At 38.4% G+C, this 19,047-nt stretch overlaps 1 protein-coding gene across 13 annotated transcripts in view; it reads right to left on the bottom strand.

Annotated features, from left to right (window-relative positions):
- Nucleotides 1–19,047, bottom strand: part of PARD3 (par-3 family cell polarity regulator) — a 448,147-nt gene that overhangs the window by 96,965 nt on the left and 332,135 nt on the right. For 12 of the 13 annotated variants that reach the window (XM_054058316.1, XM_054058308.1, XM_054058313.1 and 9 more), the window contains one exon: nucleotides 2,451–2,708. In XM_054058316.1, coding sequence (XP_053914291.1) covers nucleotides 2,451–2,708 — 258 coding nt within the window. Of the gene's footprint in view, nucleotides 1–2,450; nucleotides 2,709–17,958; nucleotides 18,365–19,047 lie in introns of those variants that run through there. The other variant, XM_054058314.1, reaches the window with a different exon arrangement.

Consider the following 19,047-nt stretch of genomic DNA (forward strand, 5'->3'; position numbering starts at 1 on the left):
AACTTTCTTAATAAACCTCAGAAAAAGCCTGCAAAACACAGTGCAGCCTTGGGAAGACAGCTCAACCACAATCCAGGCTTTCCTGCTGTAACTTACACAGAGTCAAGCTCCTGGACGTCCTTCATACACCTCAAGGAAGACTGAAAGATGCTCCCTCACAGCTGTTGTATCTCCTCCATGCCCAAAGCAGGCGTCTCACTCTCTGTGTTGGGCCCAAAGTACAGACCTGACTTCTGGGAGAGTTAAATTTGAAGCTGAAAATGAGCAAGTTGCTGCAACATTCCCCAAAAGGTCTCCCACAGACAGGTGGGATTCACCAGCTCTGCCATCAGGCTGTTAAACAAAGGTGTGAGGAGAGAGGAAAGAAAACCCCATATAATAGGCAACTTCATACTTTAGACATCCAAACAGGTACCTCAAAACACATTTACAGCAAATAATAATTTTTTCCACCTGAATTGCCTATTTCTTCCCAGGTTTTTCTTGCTGAATGTGTCCTCCCTTTATCATGGGACTAGGAGTGGCTCTTCTTGTCCCAGTTCTAGCCCTCAACTTCTGTTTCCTCATTATGCTTAAGCCTATTGTGCGCACCAGGTCTTTGTTTTTGTCACAGCACGATCCAGCTGTGATAGATGGAGCCCTCTGTGTGTCAGGAGCAGTCTGAATGTGCAGAATTACCACACTGCTCTTCAGTCCTACCCTTATGATTAACAACTGATTCCCCTGGTACTCTGTTATCTTCAGTTTCACTCACTTTCTCCCAGCTCTTTTATCAGCAATCACACAGAGTTAGCTAGGTCACGCAGGTCTTATATTTCACCATGCCAGGTTTGCATCAAAGAACTTTATTTTTTTTGTTGATGTGACATTGATGCCATTCAATTCAGATGTGAAACACTGTCTTTGGTCTACCAAAACCAGCTGTAAGACTCACCATGTGGCAGCTGTATCCAACCAATCTATCCTGATTTCCAAAGGCACAAAAGTGCTGAAATGTCAGGCCCTTGGACATACCAGTGCCACTCAATATAAGGCTACGGAATATAAAATTTCAAGACCACAGGTGAAAATATTGTCTTTTAAAAATATTTTCTTCCTTCACTAAAATAATGCACGTATATATCGACAATATATAAATTACATTTATTTAATATGAAAAGTAGACCTTTTATACAGTGCAATACAGCAGAGCAGTGGGATTGAGAGAATAAAAAGGCTACTAAATTTTAGTAAAAATTTCTGCCTTCAGCAATGCATCTGAAATCTCCTTGTTTGTCATGTTAGAGGCTATATTTTTACCACTATGGAAAGGACCTTAAAAAAAAAGATCTGGCGGAGGATTAAGTACACCAGTCTCAATCCTCAATTAAAAAGAGTTTTAGACAGCCGAACTCTATAGATAGTTCCTTTCCTTAAGGCCAAATGTAAATTACTCCATTAACACCTAGAACAGAAAATGCAAGATGAACATCAGGCTAGTGTAGAGCTATACAGATCTCAAACACTGTAGCCATACTAACTTAATTGACAGTCCACTATTTCTCTTCTGGAGAGAATGAGGTAGAGAACAAAATAATGAGTGGTTTTACTATGAGCTAAATTAATAACCTCTGAATGAGTTAACCATAGCTCCTGCACTAGGATTTTTGTGTTAGTTTTTGTAAAGCTGAGAAAATGCAGAACTACAAGTTCATAGATGTAAGCCAAGAAAACAGATGTATTTTCATTGTTAAAATACAAAAGCTGTGAATTTTGCCTTTGGTTATTTCTACTTTATCTTGGTTTACATGCCTATTTTAGCTTCAGGTTTTCAAATGAACTCAAACCCTATCAACAGAAACCAGAATTATACCCAACTTCAGCATAAAACCAAACATGACAACAGTTCAGTTAACATAACCACAGGAATTGTACAAATCATAAACTACAGCCCAAGAAGAAAAATAACCCATGAGTCAAGCTTGGAGTTGACTCACTTGGTCTGTATTTTAATAAAAATCTCAGCCCGTAGACTGAAGTTCAGGACTACAGTAGGACTACAATCCAGGTAGCTTTAACCCACTTTCGCTCTAAAAACAAGAGCTTTCCAGAGATTTTGTAACTGCTGTGAATAGGTTGGAAATGTTGTATTTCACATTCATATCTGATAAACAAACCAGATGACGTTGTAATTCTAAGTCTAATCTGAATGATACCAAATAGTTACTCCAAAATTCTGAACCACCTGACAAGAAGAAGAAAAGCAGCTGCTCTGCAGGAAACAAATTTCACGTCCCATTCTGTTCCAGCCCGATTTGTGTGAGCTCAATACTTTTCGGCATAAAGACTTTTACAAAGTCATTAATAAAACACAGTTCTGACTTTCCAATTGATGTACAGTCATCTCCCATGATAAAAGCATTACAAGCGTTGATTTTGAAAAAGCATATTAATTGATGTCTGGTGCCTACCTGTCTACAGGTGAAGACTTTGAATTTCGTGGTTTCTTCACTTGGGCATACAAGGCTTCCACTGTCTGCCCTTCCCTCGGGCTCTGTGGTCGGGCGTTCAGCGTTATCGTGCCACTATTTGAAGAAGAGTCATAGGAAGCAATCCCAGCATACATTGAGTCTGCATCACAGCCAAACATCCGGTTAAAATCCTGTATCTCTGCATAGTCACGTTCACGAGCTTGCCTCTCTCGGAATTCCCGAGTTTTCGCTTGAATTCTGAAAAAGTAAAAGAAGACTGAAACTAATTTTTTCACCCCAGTAACTTGAAAGTAGCAGTTAGCAGAAAATTTAGGTAAATAATTGTAATGAAGACCACTGCTGTTTTCAGTTTCAGTTTGTCACAGAGTCTCAGGTTTACCTTGGATATTGAAGCCTAGATCGAAGCAATGCTACAATCAACACTGGTCTTTCAGGAAGAGGTCTGATTATCCACGGTCTTTTCTTTCATTATTCTGTTAAATAATGACAAGCCACAGCTGCTGGTAAACAGAATTTACCTGTTTTTCTATGCATCTTAGGATGCCTGGCTATTACCTGACCTGTCTGAGAATGGCCTAGCATTATTCATATTATCTTGTACTCCATAAAAACCTAACAGGTTTAATCGTTCTAATGCCTGTATTTAGAGAGGAACTTTGATGCACTTTCTTGGCCCAATAATACAAAAATCACACTTCTTTCAGAATTTAAGGCTTCATAAGGATAGGACACACACATAGATATTTATGTATGCATGCATCCAGTACATAGCAGAAGTAGATTCATGTATGAATCATTTAAAATGTGCATGTTTTATTTAAAAGGTAAATAAACTGAATCTGACATCTCTAAAAAGTAGGCAGTTTCTGCTCAGAAAGTAACGTGCCTTATGTTAAAGTTACAAATGAAAGGTGATGCTGTTCTAAGGGATTGTATCCAGGTGCTCTTCTTTAGCTGTATGATAAAAAGTGACAGATAAAACTAGAAGACATTTAGGAACCTGACAAACACAAATTGAGCACAGGTCATATTTTCAAAAGCACACAAAGCTATTACTAAAATTTGATCTGTTCTTCAAAGTTTCTTTGGCATTTCGGAAAATTTGATGTATCACACACACATGCACAGTGAACTGAACCCCCAACACACACATGCACATGGTCTCCCCAGACCAATTTAATGCTCTGTCATCATTGCAAAATGAGGCATTCAGCTGTCTCCTCCCTTCCATTAGTAAAATGTGCTCCTTTTTCCATCTAGTACAGCCACAGCTACAGCGTGACAGCATCCATCCATTCAGACTCCAGCTCTGTGCACTTCTGTTAGATGCCATTTCCAAAGTCAGCTTCTTCACCAACTTTGAAAGACAGTAGCCTACTCAAAGCCTTTGTCCCTTTTGAAAGCAAGAATTGCCTCTTTTGAAAATAGAAAAGCCTTAAATTTAGGTAACTTTGACATTTTTTGAAATTTAAACTTAGCTCTATTTAAGATTAATCTTTGCAAAACGAAAAGGGTATGCACAAAGGGTGGGATTCAAGCTGCAGATAAAGCCTTCCGGATTTAGATGCCCACAGCAGGTAAGCTCACACCAGCTACATCTGTAGATTCCCCTTACAGCCCAGGGAGATGTAAGACAGTAGACTCCAGAGTTACACAGCTGCCATGCTAGTCAGTGTGTCCTAGGATGAAAACAGTCACTCTATAGACACTTTTGATGCAGTTGTTAAGATCTTCCTTGGGAGCTTGGATTTCCAGCCTTGATTCAGCTGCTCAAACATAAGCAGATATGGCCACTTGACATCCCCAGGTAACCCTGCTGGACCTCCAGCTGCTGGGCAAGAAGGACTCCCGTAAGTCCTTGTCACATCTGCCATCTCAGAGACTGTGATAACTCAAATGACACAAGACGTCTGTGTTCAAGCATGTGAATATAGCCCTGAGCTGGCACCTGACCATCTAAATACATGTCTTCATCAAATTAAATCCCAAACAAACTGTTATTTCTATGCTAACAAATATTGCCATAAAAAATGACACCAATAGGACGATGGCACAGATAGGCAGACTTATCTTCCTCCAAAATCCTACAAGTATTGACTAAGGATATTGATTTGGATACAAATGATTGGTTGAACTCCTTTCAATAGCCAGTGACATCTGTATTGGTGCTTCAGTGGTTCACTTACACGCCCCGAGTTACACCTCAGCATAATTCCTCTTTTAATGTGCACTATCACTGGCTTGCGCAGCACAACTCTCACTCATATTCAGTCACAGTGGAAAAAAAACCAACCGTACAAAAAAGAAAAAAATCTGAGGAAGTTTAACTTAAACAAACAGACTTTTAATTTGGTCATTTTACAAATAAAAAATTATTTTCTTTACTGGTTACTTTTTATTTTAATACGGAAAAATAGAAATGAAAATTGTAACACTACTCAGCTGGCAGCAACATTCCTCTGCAATTTCAGCAGCATCAAGCTGAAATTGTTTTTTTGTTTAATTTTCAGTGAAGCAGGATTCCGGTTTAAATCCAAACCCCATTTCAAATTTAAACTGTTAAATTTAAAGCAAATTTAAAGCAGCCTGCTTTAGTGAGATGTCCCTGCCCATGGCAGGGGGGGTTGGAACTAGGTGATCTTTAAGGTCCCTTCCAATCCTAACTATATTATGATACTATGATATTATGATACTAAAATATATGTTTTTATTGTCCCATACACCAAAGCTATAGTTCTGAAATGTTACAGCCTTAATCACTTGGAAGATATCTACACAGAGGCAGAAACATGCCTGAAAATGACCTGTGGTTGTTGATTCCTCTCTCCACAGGTTTCACTTTCAATTTGTAGCCCTCTATTAATTACCCTGTAGAGGAAATGCATTTGTCTATTGATATTTGTCCTCTGAATGGAAGAAGCAAAGGAAATCAGAAATTTCCTCAGCATTTGTAGATTTAATTTTAATTTCAATTTCAATGCATAATGTCTAATCACATACTGGAATACTGACTGATGCCAATTTGAGCTTAACTAACTTTTGACCATGAATATCACATCCCTGTCCACAGGTGCAGACATGAGTGTCCTCCTATCTCATTTTAACCAACTTTTCCCATCTATCTGCTTATTGGTTATTTAATATGTTTGGATACAGCACAAATATTAAGATTTTCCCATGCATGGTTCAACAAAGGATACTTATTCCTGTTCAAGTGGGAAAGAACTGATTATTTAAGTGTTATGCAAGTAAGTATGCTCATATCCACCAGAAAAAAAAATTAGAATATTTCTGCTATTGCTAATACAATGTGTTAATACACATAAATAGTATTAAAAATCAGAGGCTAAATGCATTATAATTCTTACTGTTAATTATAACCAAAGTACCCAGTAACTATTTGCAGTAAGTAACATTTAACTAAGGATAACCCTAAAGCAAAACTTTTAAGATACCTGACTATATTGGCACTCAAAATATTCTGATATTTTTCTCTTAACTAATTTTCCATGCTTTAAGTTTAAACTCTTGTGCAAGTCCTATCACTTTCACACAACAAAAGTATAGGTATTCTGATTACTTAACATATTTTTTAATACTGTGCAAAATACCACTTTGGTTTTGTCTTCTCTGGGACACACCACATTTAAACATTATCATACGATCATAGAGTGGTTTGGGTTGGAAGGGACCTTAAAGATCATCCAGTTCCAACCTTCCTGCCACAAGGATGATGAATCCATGACCTCTCTGAACAATCTGCCTCAGCACCTTCACAGTAAAAAATTTCTTCCTAATATCTAATCTAAATCTCCCCTCTTTCAGCTTAAAAGTACTACCCTTCGTCTTGTCACTGCATTCCCTGATAAAGAGCCCCTCCTCAGCTTTTCCATAGGCCCCGTTTAAGTACTGGAAGACTGCTATAAGGTTCCCCCAGAGCCTTCCCTTCTTTAGGCTCCATACCTGAAGGAACCAAATGACCTGTGAAAAATATGTAGATATATTATTGACCAGAATAACAGCTATCAGTTGTGATTATAACAGTGTTTGACTATATTTTTATATAAGAACTTTAATAATATATAATAGTATATATAAAATCTAATAATATATAATATAATAGTAACATATAATAATATATAATGTAATAATAATGTTACATTAAAAATGTTACATTATTTTGCTATGTTGACTCCCCTCCTTTTGTGTGTGTGTGTGTGTGTGTGTGTGTGAGAGCACGCGTATGCACGCCTGTACACACATGATATGGCCTAAATAATTTATTAATACATACCATACTAAGAATACATACAGGATATGCCAGTGCAGACCATTGTAGGAAAGATTAAAATGATTATGTAAATACACTGTGCAGCACGGGCAAGAACGTGAAATTTGCTCTGTACTTCAGCCGTAATCAGCAATGCTATAGAAATTCAGAATCTGAAGAAGTGTTTGGCCACAGTGCTTCAGTTTCACAACGTGGATATGTGGATTAAGCTGCCTTCATTGAATTGTACTCCCTCATGACATGGCACAATAAGAATGCATATGTCTGAAATTTCAGATCAGCTAATTTTAAGGATTTATGGCCTCCCTACGGATTTTGTGTGGGTTTAAAAATAATAATAATGCTTAGCATTCCCATAACTCTTTACATCTTCAAAGAATTTTGCAAAAACTGCTAATCAGTTTTGCAGTGTTTAAATGAAACTGAACTTTGGAAAACACAAAAGCTATCCCAAGAAGTTTCTAAACCCTTCTTGCTGAAGTGTTAATACTGAAAACGTCAACAACTTACTGTTGTGCTTTTGAGACTCAAATTATAACGTTCAGTAAAGTATAAACTATCCTCATGCATTTGTGTGCCATTCAATTCAAAAGCTAATGATAACTGCTTCAAATGACAATATTGTTAGCTGCATAACTTCCTATAATTGTTATAAGAGCTTTTCATTGCAAACTAATCCAGCAATGATAGACGTATCCATTGTACAGCAATTCCTATGCATGTAAAATGGTGGTCACAAAAGTAAGGGAAAAGCTTATGTGCAGCTGTCTCCAGCAAACAGCTGCCACCTCGTTCCCTTCTTCAAAACTCTGTGAGATTCAGCTGCCAGATGAAGGCAAGTACCTTTCTAGGTACCTAAATTTAGGTGTTGACAGGTTTTGGACTCCAAGAAGTGCTGATTAGGATTCAGTCACATCAGGCAACTGCCTGCAGAGTCTAGAGAGCAGTTCAGTTGAACATCCGTAACATGGCCATTTTAAGGTGAAGCAAAACCCTTTTCCAGGCTCTACCAACAGTGTTGAGTACCCCTCCCTGGATCAGAAAGGGCATTTAGCCATGTAGCTCGTATGTGAACACTAAATAATCATTTCAGTCTGAAAGCACAATCCTGCCTTAAGCCAAAGGTTTACATCAATTCTGTCTGAACTAAACTCTAACTTTTTCCAGCAACAGAGAAGTCAAATTTGTGGTTCTGGCATAGCTATTGTGAGTAAAAGTGAATAAGCGAATTTGGCAAAAGAAGAGAAATCGACCCTAATTTCATGTAGTGTTAGGCGTGAAACTATAAATGTATTTCCAATCCCTCAGGAGCTTCAGTTCCTTTAGAAGGATTTTTTCATATTAGTGATTTAGATCCTTGCAAAATATCACCTACTTATCTTAATTGATGAATGCACCATGGGAAGAATATTCATGGCTAGTGTAATACGTTTCCCGTTGCAATGGCAGCAATGTCCTCCCCTAAGAGCAGAAAAAAAGTTGGCGGCTGTTGCTTCTGATGTGCAATTGCTTGGTCAATTCAATTAATCCTCCTGCTGCTGCCAGGATTCAGCTATTGCCCAAGTGATAATCCACAACATCATCTTTTCCACCGAGGCTCACTCATTTACAAAATCAGTATTGAACACTTGCAGTTCCACATATGTGAGACGGCTGACAATGTTTATTAAGGACAGAAACAGCATTGTGTAAGCACAGAAGCTAAATGACAAGCCATTCACCACTGCCAGCTCTCAGTTCTTCTGCCATCGGACTGGCATGCATCAGGATGATGGATTGAAAACAGAGAAAAACAACGACACGTTATAAAGCCAGTCAGCTTGTTTAAGTTAGTCAGACCGGATGAACACATTTGGTCCAATTTTTGCCAGATATATTTTCTAATAAAGAGGTCAGGAGGTATGTTGGCCAGTAGCCAAATCTTGTCAAATTTGTTCCCTCCTCCTTTGCTAGTGAAAAATACCTTGCAGGCACAGCACGCCAGCAACTCAGCCAGGTCTTGCTCTACCTCCTCCCCCTCTCCTCAGCTGCCTTCAGGGCTTTAATGGTACTTTTTCTAATTTTTGGCAACCAAGTCGATATGGGAGTTTGTCCTCTCCTGTATTTTTCTTTGACCTTTGTCTGGACCCAAGCAGAATTTTTGTGACAACTACTCTTCTAATGAGGGTACCTTGATTATAGGCATTATTGTGATTTCCCTCTGAACCAGCATGACACAGCTTTTCTTATCATGATTAGAGCTAGTCAGTTATCACAGTTATAACAATCTCTCAGCAAAGCCATCTGCTTTCATGGGAAAATAACTCTAAAGAATCACTGTGGGCAATGGATAATCAAGGGCAGCAACAGAGATAGCTTATAAACAGGAAAGACATCTCCTTTTCTGCATATGTCCCTCTATTCTTTCAAAACTTTAGATATTTTTTAAAAAAGTCAGAAAATAGTGCTATGTAAATATAATTTTTTAAAACAGAAGGCTGGAGGCCAACCTTTTTCAAGTTATTAAAATTAAAATGTAACACTTCTGCCTTACCTCATGTGTACATACACGTATGGTTAGCTGGCTAAAGTATGACTATCCTCTGATCTCAAACACAGTAAATGCGGTCATTTTGCTATGTTTAAGCACAAGCATAGAGAGAAAATCGGACAGGCCAAGGCACAATGTGAAATAAAAGTAGCAGGGAGCTTTAAAGACAACAATAAATCATTGCGTAATTGCATTAGCAGTAAAAGGAAGAGCAAAGAAAAGGTTACTCCCCTGCTCAGTAGTGAGGCAACGATATTGACAGATGATGCTGAGGAGACCTAAGGCTTAATAGTTCTTTTTCTTTGCATCTGTCTTCACTAAAATGGTTGATTGCAAGCAGGTGGCCAGCACAATTGATGCTGCCACCAACAGCAAAAAGATCTCCAACCTAACAGCAAAAGAAGTAGCTAGAATAACTACTTCATCCAACACACACAACCATCGTCTCAGGCCTTTTTCAGTAACCAGGAGAACCGGCTGAGGGCAACTGAAGTATTGAAAAACTAGAAAAAGGCAAATATCCCTTGGAGGAGAATTATATACTTAACAGTTTAACTTCAATCCCCTTTGAAACAAGCTATTGGTAAGCACAGAGAAGATAATGGGACAAGCAGTGGCCATCATAGATTTGTCAAGAAGAGACAAGACAATTGGATTTCTTTCTAATTTACAGTAAACAGCCTTGTGAACAGAGCTGAAACAGTGTGTCCCAAGCTAAAAGAAACATCTATGGGATGCATGCATGCATGGGTTGAACCAGGCAGTTCCTACGGAGTATCTAGAAAGTAGCTCTCAGCAATTCACAGTCATGCTGGCTGGCTGGCTGGCTGGCTGGCTGGCTGGATAGATGGATGGATGGATAGAGACATTTTCTACACAGATTTCTCTCTGAATTTACTCAGACTTTTCATTACTAAACAGGCCAGTACTAAGTGCACAGAAAATCCAAATGAAGGTACTTTGGAGGAAAGGATTAACGCTTTAAATGTTCTTGTAAGACAGAGTAGATTTCAAAAATAGAATTAACTTCAATAAGATCAACTAGAAGGTAATTTTACACAAGTGTATTTCCTATGTATTGGTTATAGAACAGAGAAACATAACAGGGACTACATATAAAAAGGAAAAAAAAAAGCTGTTACCACCTCAAAACTAAAGAAATAAATCTACACAGCCAGATAGTCTTAATTTACTCCCTCCTTCAACAATCACTGCCTATCCACCAATTAGAATATGTGATAGCACTTACTTTCTCTGAAGTTCCCCCCTCCTCAAATCCCCCATGCAGAAGAGATGCATGAGAATTTCAAAAACCTTTAATAAGCTACAACCCAGGAGGGCTGCAGCTGAAAAAAGAGAGGGGGGAGGGGGAAAGGTGATTACTATAAGTATCCTAATACACTGAGAACAACATGCTCATTTTCATAAGGACTTTATAAAGAAGGCTATTAATGAAGGCAGCAAAATACAAATGAAGATGTAAAGAAATGAAAAAATACAGGAGAGAAAGTAAATATTACACATATAAGCAGGTGAAGTGCAAACACCAATTTGACACCAAGTGACACTGATGAAACTAAAGGAGACATTAGAATTATTTCCTCCAACTTGATGGAATCTCTCATACATTTCACTCCTACCTTTCCTTATCCCCTGACCTTCTGGATTCACCCTTTGACTTTCCAGAGCGAAGCTATATCCCACCAGCAGAGTATTTCAAATCTGGTTTCTTGGATCATGGAGAAAACAAGTGAAAATCCTTGCTTATTTTGATTTTCAAAAATCTGTAAATTACCACTTTACATTTCAATGGAGCTTTGAGACTACTTTGCAGTTACTGTTTTGCATCATTTGGGGAGGGGAATATCTGCTTTGGTTCTTTAAGGATGTGTTTCAACCAAAGGCAAATCAATCAAACACAAAATGTATCAAGTACATAGGCAAAGTCCCGTTTCAAAACAAACACAACCACGACTGAAATTTTCTGTCCTTATTTTCATGTCTGATCCAAAGGTCAGTGACCCCAGCAGCAGAAGATCACCCAGATGGGTAACTGGGACTGTTACCCTGCTGGGAACCATGTTGCATCAAAGAATATCATTGCTGTCTGTAAGCAAAATGGAATTTAGCTTTTCTTTTGCATTACAAAACTGGCCAGAAGAGCTGCAATCTACACCTATGACAACAGATCCCTGAGCTTTAGATTAATTTAGCTCTAATCTGCTATTTAGTTATTTTGTTGGACTGAAGTAGAAAGGAAGAAAATCATGAGGTTCAGCTATTGCTGAACACAACTTGGGAGAGCTTCTGCTTCCACCCCTCCTCAATTTAAGAGCACACAGGATTTCTTGGAAAGTTTCTTTACCCATTTTTTTTTTCCCCAAATGGAGAACAATGCCAGAAAGCAGCACGGGTGGGTAACATCTGAATTCCGCAGTTAGATGTATAAGAAGCAGCTGTTACCATATGTGTAAGAAACAAATGACACAGGCATTATATATATCAAACAGTACCATATATCATACCATACATCAAAAAAAGCCATTCCCAGATAGTGCAGGCAGTAACTGGAGGTCCAGCTACAATACTATAATCATTCGGTTAAGCTGAGCCTATCCAGCATCTATGCTCCTCTAGCCAACGTCTAGTAACAAAAGCGGGTACGAAATTCCACTGCTGGATCTATTTCAGTTCCATTATTCTGTCTTTGTAGAATGCCATGTATAAAGTAGCCTAATCCTGAAGCTGGAAAATGAAAGAGTCTGGTGTCAGAAAAATACAATGAAAAAACTCACAACAAAGCAATGGATTACGTGAATCTCATACACTGAAGTTGAAAGTAAAGGAAAAGAAAAAAAACAAACACAACAACCACCAATAGATAATACAGCTTATAAGTCAACATCTTTGCTCAGGATCCACAACTAGCACCCATAACATCTCCCAGGATTCGCTTCTAAAACCATGCTGGGTCACAGTACTGAGAGAGAGCATAAATCTACAACCTGGGCCAGAAACAGAGCCAGCTTTCTCATAACCCATTAAAAGATTTGTTCTAGTAATTAGTTACAAAATAAAACTTCTAGCTTGGGGGGCGGAGGAGCGGGGTGGGGAATCTATCTACCGTATCATTAGGTGCTTTTCTGGTTAGTCAAATACTTGCTGCTGTATCTAAGAATTAGAAAAAGCGTGGTTTAGTGCTTTATGTTACTGTTAGATTCCTGTAGTGCAATCTGGAAAATCTGGTGGGTTTTCAGTTCTGTTCATCTCAGCAACAAAAAGTTCAGTAATTTAGTAATTATGATACAGCTTTTTTTAATTAGCAAGCAAGTATTTGCTACAGCAACTCTACCTGTAACATCAGAGTTTATGGGACATCAGAACACATGCTGCTGACTTATCCTAAAGATTTTGGCATTCAGAACTGAAAACATACTAGTGCTCTTACTTAGAACCAAGATTTTTGAGAGATTGCTGAGCCCATATGATCTACAAGACACCTAAACTGAATTTTTAACTCAGAACTTCATAAATTTTCATTATCAGGTACATTATCATGTAAATGATATTTTTAAATGTATGGCAAGGGACTTGGACGGACCTTACCCAGTAAAATGTCTTGAATCACTGTAGAGGCATAACAGAGAAAATACACTTTCAGCATGATGTCTTAAGATCTCAATATTTACAATGTGTAGCTAAAGAATATGAGGAAGCTTGTTTAAAAAAACTACCTCAGCAACTACTACGCCAGAAAAGCTTCAATTTACTTATCTCCCAAAGTCAGTATTTTTATGAAGTGGAACTGGTCTGAGATGTTTTTCCAAAGCTCAGTGTTCACATGCTTCATTTCTGTGTTCTTTTACAAAAATTACTGCCATTGATTTGTTTTCACTGCTTGCACCCTCATTCATTATGTAAAAAAACTCTGCCAACAACAATGCTACAAATCTCAGTGAAACTGTAAAATGCCTTGATAAGCAGATTCCATCTCAAAGTAATTGAGAATAAGAAACACATTGCTCTGATTTTCTGATTCACAGACTATTTTTTTCTCACATCTCTTATTGTCTGAGAAATGAGTGGAAGTTCTATCAGAAAGGATATTACATAAGTAATTTTAGAAAATACTTACAGTCTGAACGTTTGCAGTAATAACAGATTTAGAGCTAATATTTTTTGTGAAACCTGTTAAGTGGCATCAAATACAGCAGGAGCAAAACTACAGCGGAACCTTTGCTTTATTTTAAAGACACAAATAACACTTCGGCTACATAAGAAACAAAATTCTCTCCCTATCACAGTATATTGTCTTTTTCCTAAAAGCAAGATGAAACTGCTTGTTGAAAATATTTTGCTTAAGGGGAAAAAGTTGGGGTTTTCCAATAAAAATATTATGGTCTCTCTGGGAAATCTGGAAAGACACCAAGAGTGTCCTGCTGTTCAGCCCCCTATTCCATCTGATACTTTAACAGTTCCAGATGGCCTTTACTACAGGATGACCTCCCCTCTATTCTTTTATTATGACCTTTAGGTCACAAATTATCTATAGGATGCTGCTGTCATTCTGTAAGACACTGTTGTACTCTTTCATCTAAAGAATAAAGATGCCTAACATTAAAACTCATCTTTGTTAGGCTGACCTTCCAGTGATGATCAAAACAGACATTTATTCCAATCAATGTCACTGCTGGAGAAAATATGTTTCAGTTTTTGCAACACTGACATTAAGAAACTAAGGCATGGTTTTAAATCAGATCACTTTTGCAATTCTACTTGGCTGGAAAGCATAGCATGTTATACCCATTTAAAATATCAAAAATATTGCTGTAACGGTTTTGATGAGTTACATTGATTAGGAGGATGTGGCGGGTTTGGTTTTTTGTAAGTTATTGATGTGGTTTTCATGTAAACTTCATTGATTGGAGGTAATAAAACTTTATGAAGGTTTTATTAATTATTTGTCTTTCTCTGTCATCACAAATAGAACATACTGAACTTGCATAGGAAAATATAATAAATAGCCGCAATGTACTAAATAAAGTAATAAGGTTAATTTCTTTCCTGCTGTCAGTAAATTCATGTTAGCAGTCTCTCGTCAGCTTGACATCAATTAATGATTTTAATTCCAGACTCTTGTCACAGTACTCACCACCCTTTCGTCTAATTAAAATGGATGATGCATGATTAAGGGAAAACACAAGACTTCTGTTCTTGTTGTAACATTTCTATTCATTAGTATACTTTTACAACAAAGGGCTTGTGGCTTTAATGGCACAAAAGAAAGATGAAGAGAAGTTTATTATATGTTGGAGATAAGGCCCTTACAGCCTTAGGAAACATATAATACAGGAAGCATTTTATAGAATAACCAAATCCTCCAGGAAGAAAAAAATATATACGTTATTTTAACTACTAATGAATCTACAGAATGTTTCACTCTAACTTTAGGAAAAATCATTAGGTGAATGACACCGACTGATACTGTAGCCTTGTTTACATTCACACTCGGGTTATTGATTGATCTCCAAAGGTAAGAGCAAGGCTGCCAAGGCAAAGAAAAAACCACGACGCACCTCTCCCAGACGGCATCTCCGCAAGACCGAGATGCTCCGTCTGCTGCAGTCTGGCAGCTGACACAGCATCGCCTCTGGTCTCCCAACACCGAAAGCATCTCCTTGGTCCCCACCAGAAGTGTGTTTTCCCCGGGCAGGCGTTAGAAGCCGAGCCCGGTGCCGTTCCAGCTCCCCCTCCCGGCACCGGCACAGGGACAGCACCAGTGGGTTTTTGCCAATTCCATCCCCTTTGTGTGCTGAAGGGACGAAAGGTTATGTTTTTCCAAAACAGAAAGGGGGCAAAGAAGCAAAGAAGCAGGTTTCTTTTCCAGGTGATAACCCTATGTATGTACATACGTGGTATTCCTCTGCTGTGTGTTAATTGTCCTCCAACAAGTATAGCAGAGTCTGGAATTGTACAGCTGCTTTTTCAGAGCAGAGCAAGTCCTTGGCTTCAAAAGCCCCCATCTGACTGCTCCAGCATCCTCCCAGCGCTTCTGGAGCCTCTGTCATAGCCCTTCCACCAGAACAGCTCTCATTCTCTTCCCAACGGTTTCTCCTTATCTCCTCAAGACTGATCCTTGCAACACAGGGGTTTAAGCACCGAATTTTGCATCCATTTCAGTGGAAGTTGAGGAAGCATACAATACTAAGATAAAAACGTTGTTACAGAAACCCAAAGATTTATATAACATTAGTAAAGCTTTTAAGTCAGTGTATTAACCAGAGTCTATATCCTGTAGACTCTTCTTTCAAGAGGAGGAAGTGCCTCTAGAGGCAGATTAATGCATAAGCACTACTCTCCCATATCTGGGATCACGTACTCTGAATCACAAAATTACATTAGAACTGCAGCTTTCATCTTTTAAGCATTATCTAGCAGTGAACCACAGTGGATAGAGCTGAATTTCTTAAACACTTCACAAAGAAGTAGGTTTATTTCATTCCTCCATTATACACTACCCACGTACAATGAGTAAATTTGTTTGGATTGAGGAGCACTTGGGTTGCTAAAGGAAGCCAGCCCAAGGCTGAACACAGGGATGGCACACGTGGCCTTGGCAGGTGGCTTTCAAGAACAGCACATGCCCCAGCTGAAGAAGGGCTGCACACACGCAAAGATTTTTGATTTGCTGAAGTTTTATTTTGCAATGAATGTAGAGCTGCTGGGGGCAGGGGATGGACTGGACACCAAAACAAACCACTGAAAAAGAAATCCGAGGAAAAATCCAAGGATGAAACAGAGAGACGCAAAGGTATCACCCCTGCTGTTAGCGGGATGCCTCTTTCTAGCAAGGGCCACCAATAAAAAACAGAACACAAAAGCAGCAGGTTTTCTGAACAGTTCTTCACATCTCCTAAGAAAGAGACTATAAGGTCTTGAAGAAGTCAGAAAACATCTCAGGGCAATCAGGCTGCAGGATATCAATGGACACATAGGCTACATATCAAGAAGACTCTGCCCTGGGAGGTCCTCAGAGACCAGATGTAGGCAATTTCTAAAGATCTGTGGTCTTCCAAAGGCTTAGATCCAGTAGCACAGCAGAAGGTGACCATCCATATGAAAACTAACTGGGCTGTAACACTAATTCCTCTTAGTCCCTGACAAAAGTTACAAAATCATGTTTTAATTCTATCTTACATAGCAATGTCTGTGTAAAACTATAAGTAGTTTGAAGCATCTCTGAAAGCTCAGGTTACTCCATGTACCTCCAGTCTGTAAAATCCAAGACACTACTCTCGGGAAGATGGGCCTACCACAGATGCATCAGGAGAATCTGGAATGGATAGAAGACCTTCTATAATGAAATCAAGAAGGGCCCAGGGCTGTTTTTTCAGTCTATATGAGTAAATGTAGCATCTCAAGTTTTAGTAGTCCGGTGATGGACAGAATGACAGCATGGCAAGAGGGGATTCAAGTTAGCATGTATATAAAACAGCTATGATCTGGCACAGGAACAGAGCTAATTGAACTCAACTCGTATTCAACTTCCTCAAGACTCTTCAGTATAGTGTCTTTCTCAGGAGACACAAGCCCAAGTTGAGAAAACCTACTGCTTAGTTTTGCCTTAAGGTTTTGATTGGTGACACTGCTGGAGAGAAGCACTCTTTCTAACAGCACACCAGAGCCCATCTTGATTTTCAGATCAGTGCTTGGCAGATACTCAAGAATAATGCGAGCAGACTTCTTTTTCTGGAGTAAACCAGTAAAGACAGTGACATGTGAACAGTGTCCTATGACCTGGGATGAAACGTTACTCCAAAATGTGGAGAATTTACAAACAGTAAGCATTTTAAAGCAATTTTTGTAAGATTGGTGGGTCTCCTCAGATGACATTCCAGTATTATATTTCACTGAAAGCTGTCTGTATTTTCAAATCGATAATTGCATTTTGTTGAAAATTACTTTAACATTGTCAGTAAACATGTACCATACACAGCTTAAGAGATATGCTCCTCAGTAAAGAAATATTAATAATATGTTACAGGCAATTTTATTCATTTTCATCATGGTAAATTGAAGAATATTAATTTGCTTATTTGTCTCATCATCAATATGAACACTACTTTTAAGATTTTAAAGAAAATACTACTGTAAGCACAATACTATTAAAATTATCAAGTAAAGGCATAATAATTCCATAAAATTGTGGGCATGATTGATTTTTTAATGGACCATTCATTCTCTGACCCCCTAAGGATTCTCGCTCCTAGCCTCTCATACATAGTAAATTCATTAAATCCAACCTATTTCCCCAAAGTATTGCATCATTATCTTTATAGAGGACCATAGTATCAAATACCAAGTAAAATAGAGCAAGTGAATTGTACTGCTAAAAACATCAAGGATGAAGAAAACCCCACAGAAAACAAAGTTAAAATAGCAGCCATTATGAACCAACAGTGACAGTACATTTTACTCTGTCTCCTAGTAAGCATTTTGAGGGATTGTTCAGTTAATTTGCAAGAGTAGTTTTCATTAATAGCATGTATCTAACACCATTATTTTACAGGATCAAAAGGAAACTCCGCAATATAACTGAAAAAATACTTTGTCTCTATGGACCAAATCAACGTCTGAATTTTTCAGAAACATAAGGAAGCACCTCACACATTTGGTTGCTATTTTATTGTCTTTTATTAGTTGTACATGCCACTACCCCAAAGAACTTGCATTCTCTTACAACACAAAGGAGAGCAAATACACAGTTAGGGAAAGAGATTAACAGGAGGAGGAGGACCTGTGTTATGATAACATCAAGCTGTTACGAAGCTCTGGCACATGCATTTTCTGCAGTTTCAGTGAACACATAAAATTGTTTTTATGACACACAAGGAGTGAGATTCCAGGAAAGATTCAAATTGGTTAGGATAACTTGATGGAAAGGGATTAGGAATTTGTTCCATGCATTGAGGGCTATACAAATAATTTCATAATTCTACCTTGGTACCCAGCGCGCCTATTGCAACCTCTCTTACATCACCACACGGACAGTTTTTACTCTCACCCTTCTTACTGAGAGAGACAGAGAGACAAAGAGAGAGAATGAAGAGAGAGCAAACATTACTAATTCAAACCTCAAGTCTTTCTTCCTTGAGTAAATGCATATGGCTGATTCTAAGGTTAATAAGAAACCCTCCATGCTGGGCAAGCTTGAGTTAAGCAGAGTGTATTTAAGGCAGGGATCAGCACTGTGCACATGTGGCTAACCTTCCACCTGCCCTGAGCTGGCTGAAGCACCGAAGGCAGCTTCCAACGGCTCTGCACCCTGGCATGAGTTTATCCACAGAGCGGCCAGACTGCCCATGCGTAAAGGGAAGTTGACTGCACAAACACTCTTGTACCCAAATTCACTTATCTCCTTCAGTTCCCTTTGCCATTTAATCTGAAAACACTTCACGCTTAAAAGCAGGAAAAAAAATTAATAACCCTGCTTCACTTTTGTTAAAAAGGAGAAAATAAAAAACATTGTCAGGTTAAAAACAACCAAGCACTGTGATCCAGACGGCTTTTACTGTCAGGATGGATGGAGAAAGATATGAATAAATGTTTACATCAATTTACGCTGGTATATCTGTTAAAGGGTAAAAAAAATCCCATCATGTAATCCAAACAGATGGTCACAAATTATGAAATTTCTGCAGTTTAACAAGTTACTGCTGATCTTCCATAACTAATAAATGTGTACCCCCTAGCCT

The sequence above is a fragment of the Cuculus canorus genome, chromosome 2, assembly GCF_017976375.1.
Source record: "Cuculus canorus isolate bCucCan1 chromosome 2, bCucCan1.pri, whole genome shotgun sequence".
In the NCBI taxonomy this organism is placed as follows: Eukaryota; Metazoa; Chordata; class Aves; order Cuculiformes; family Cuculidae; genus Cuculus; species Cuculus canorus.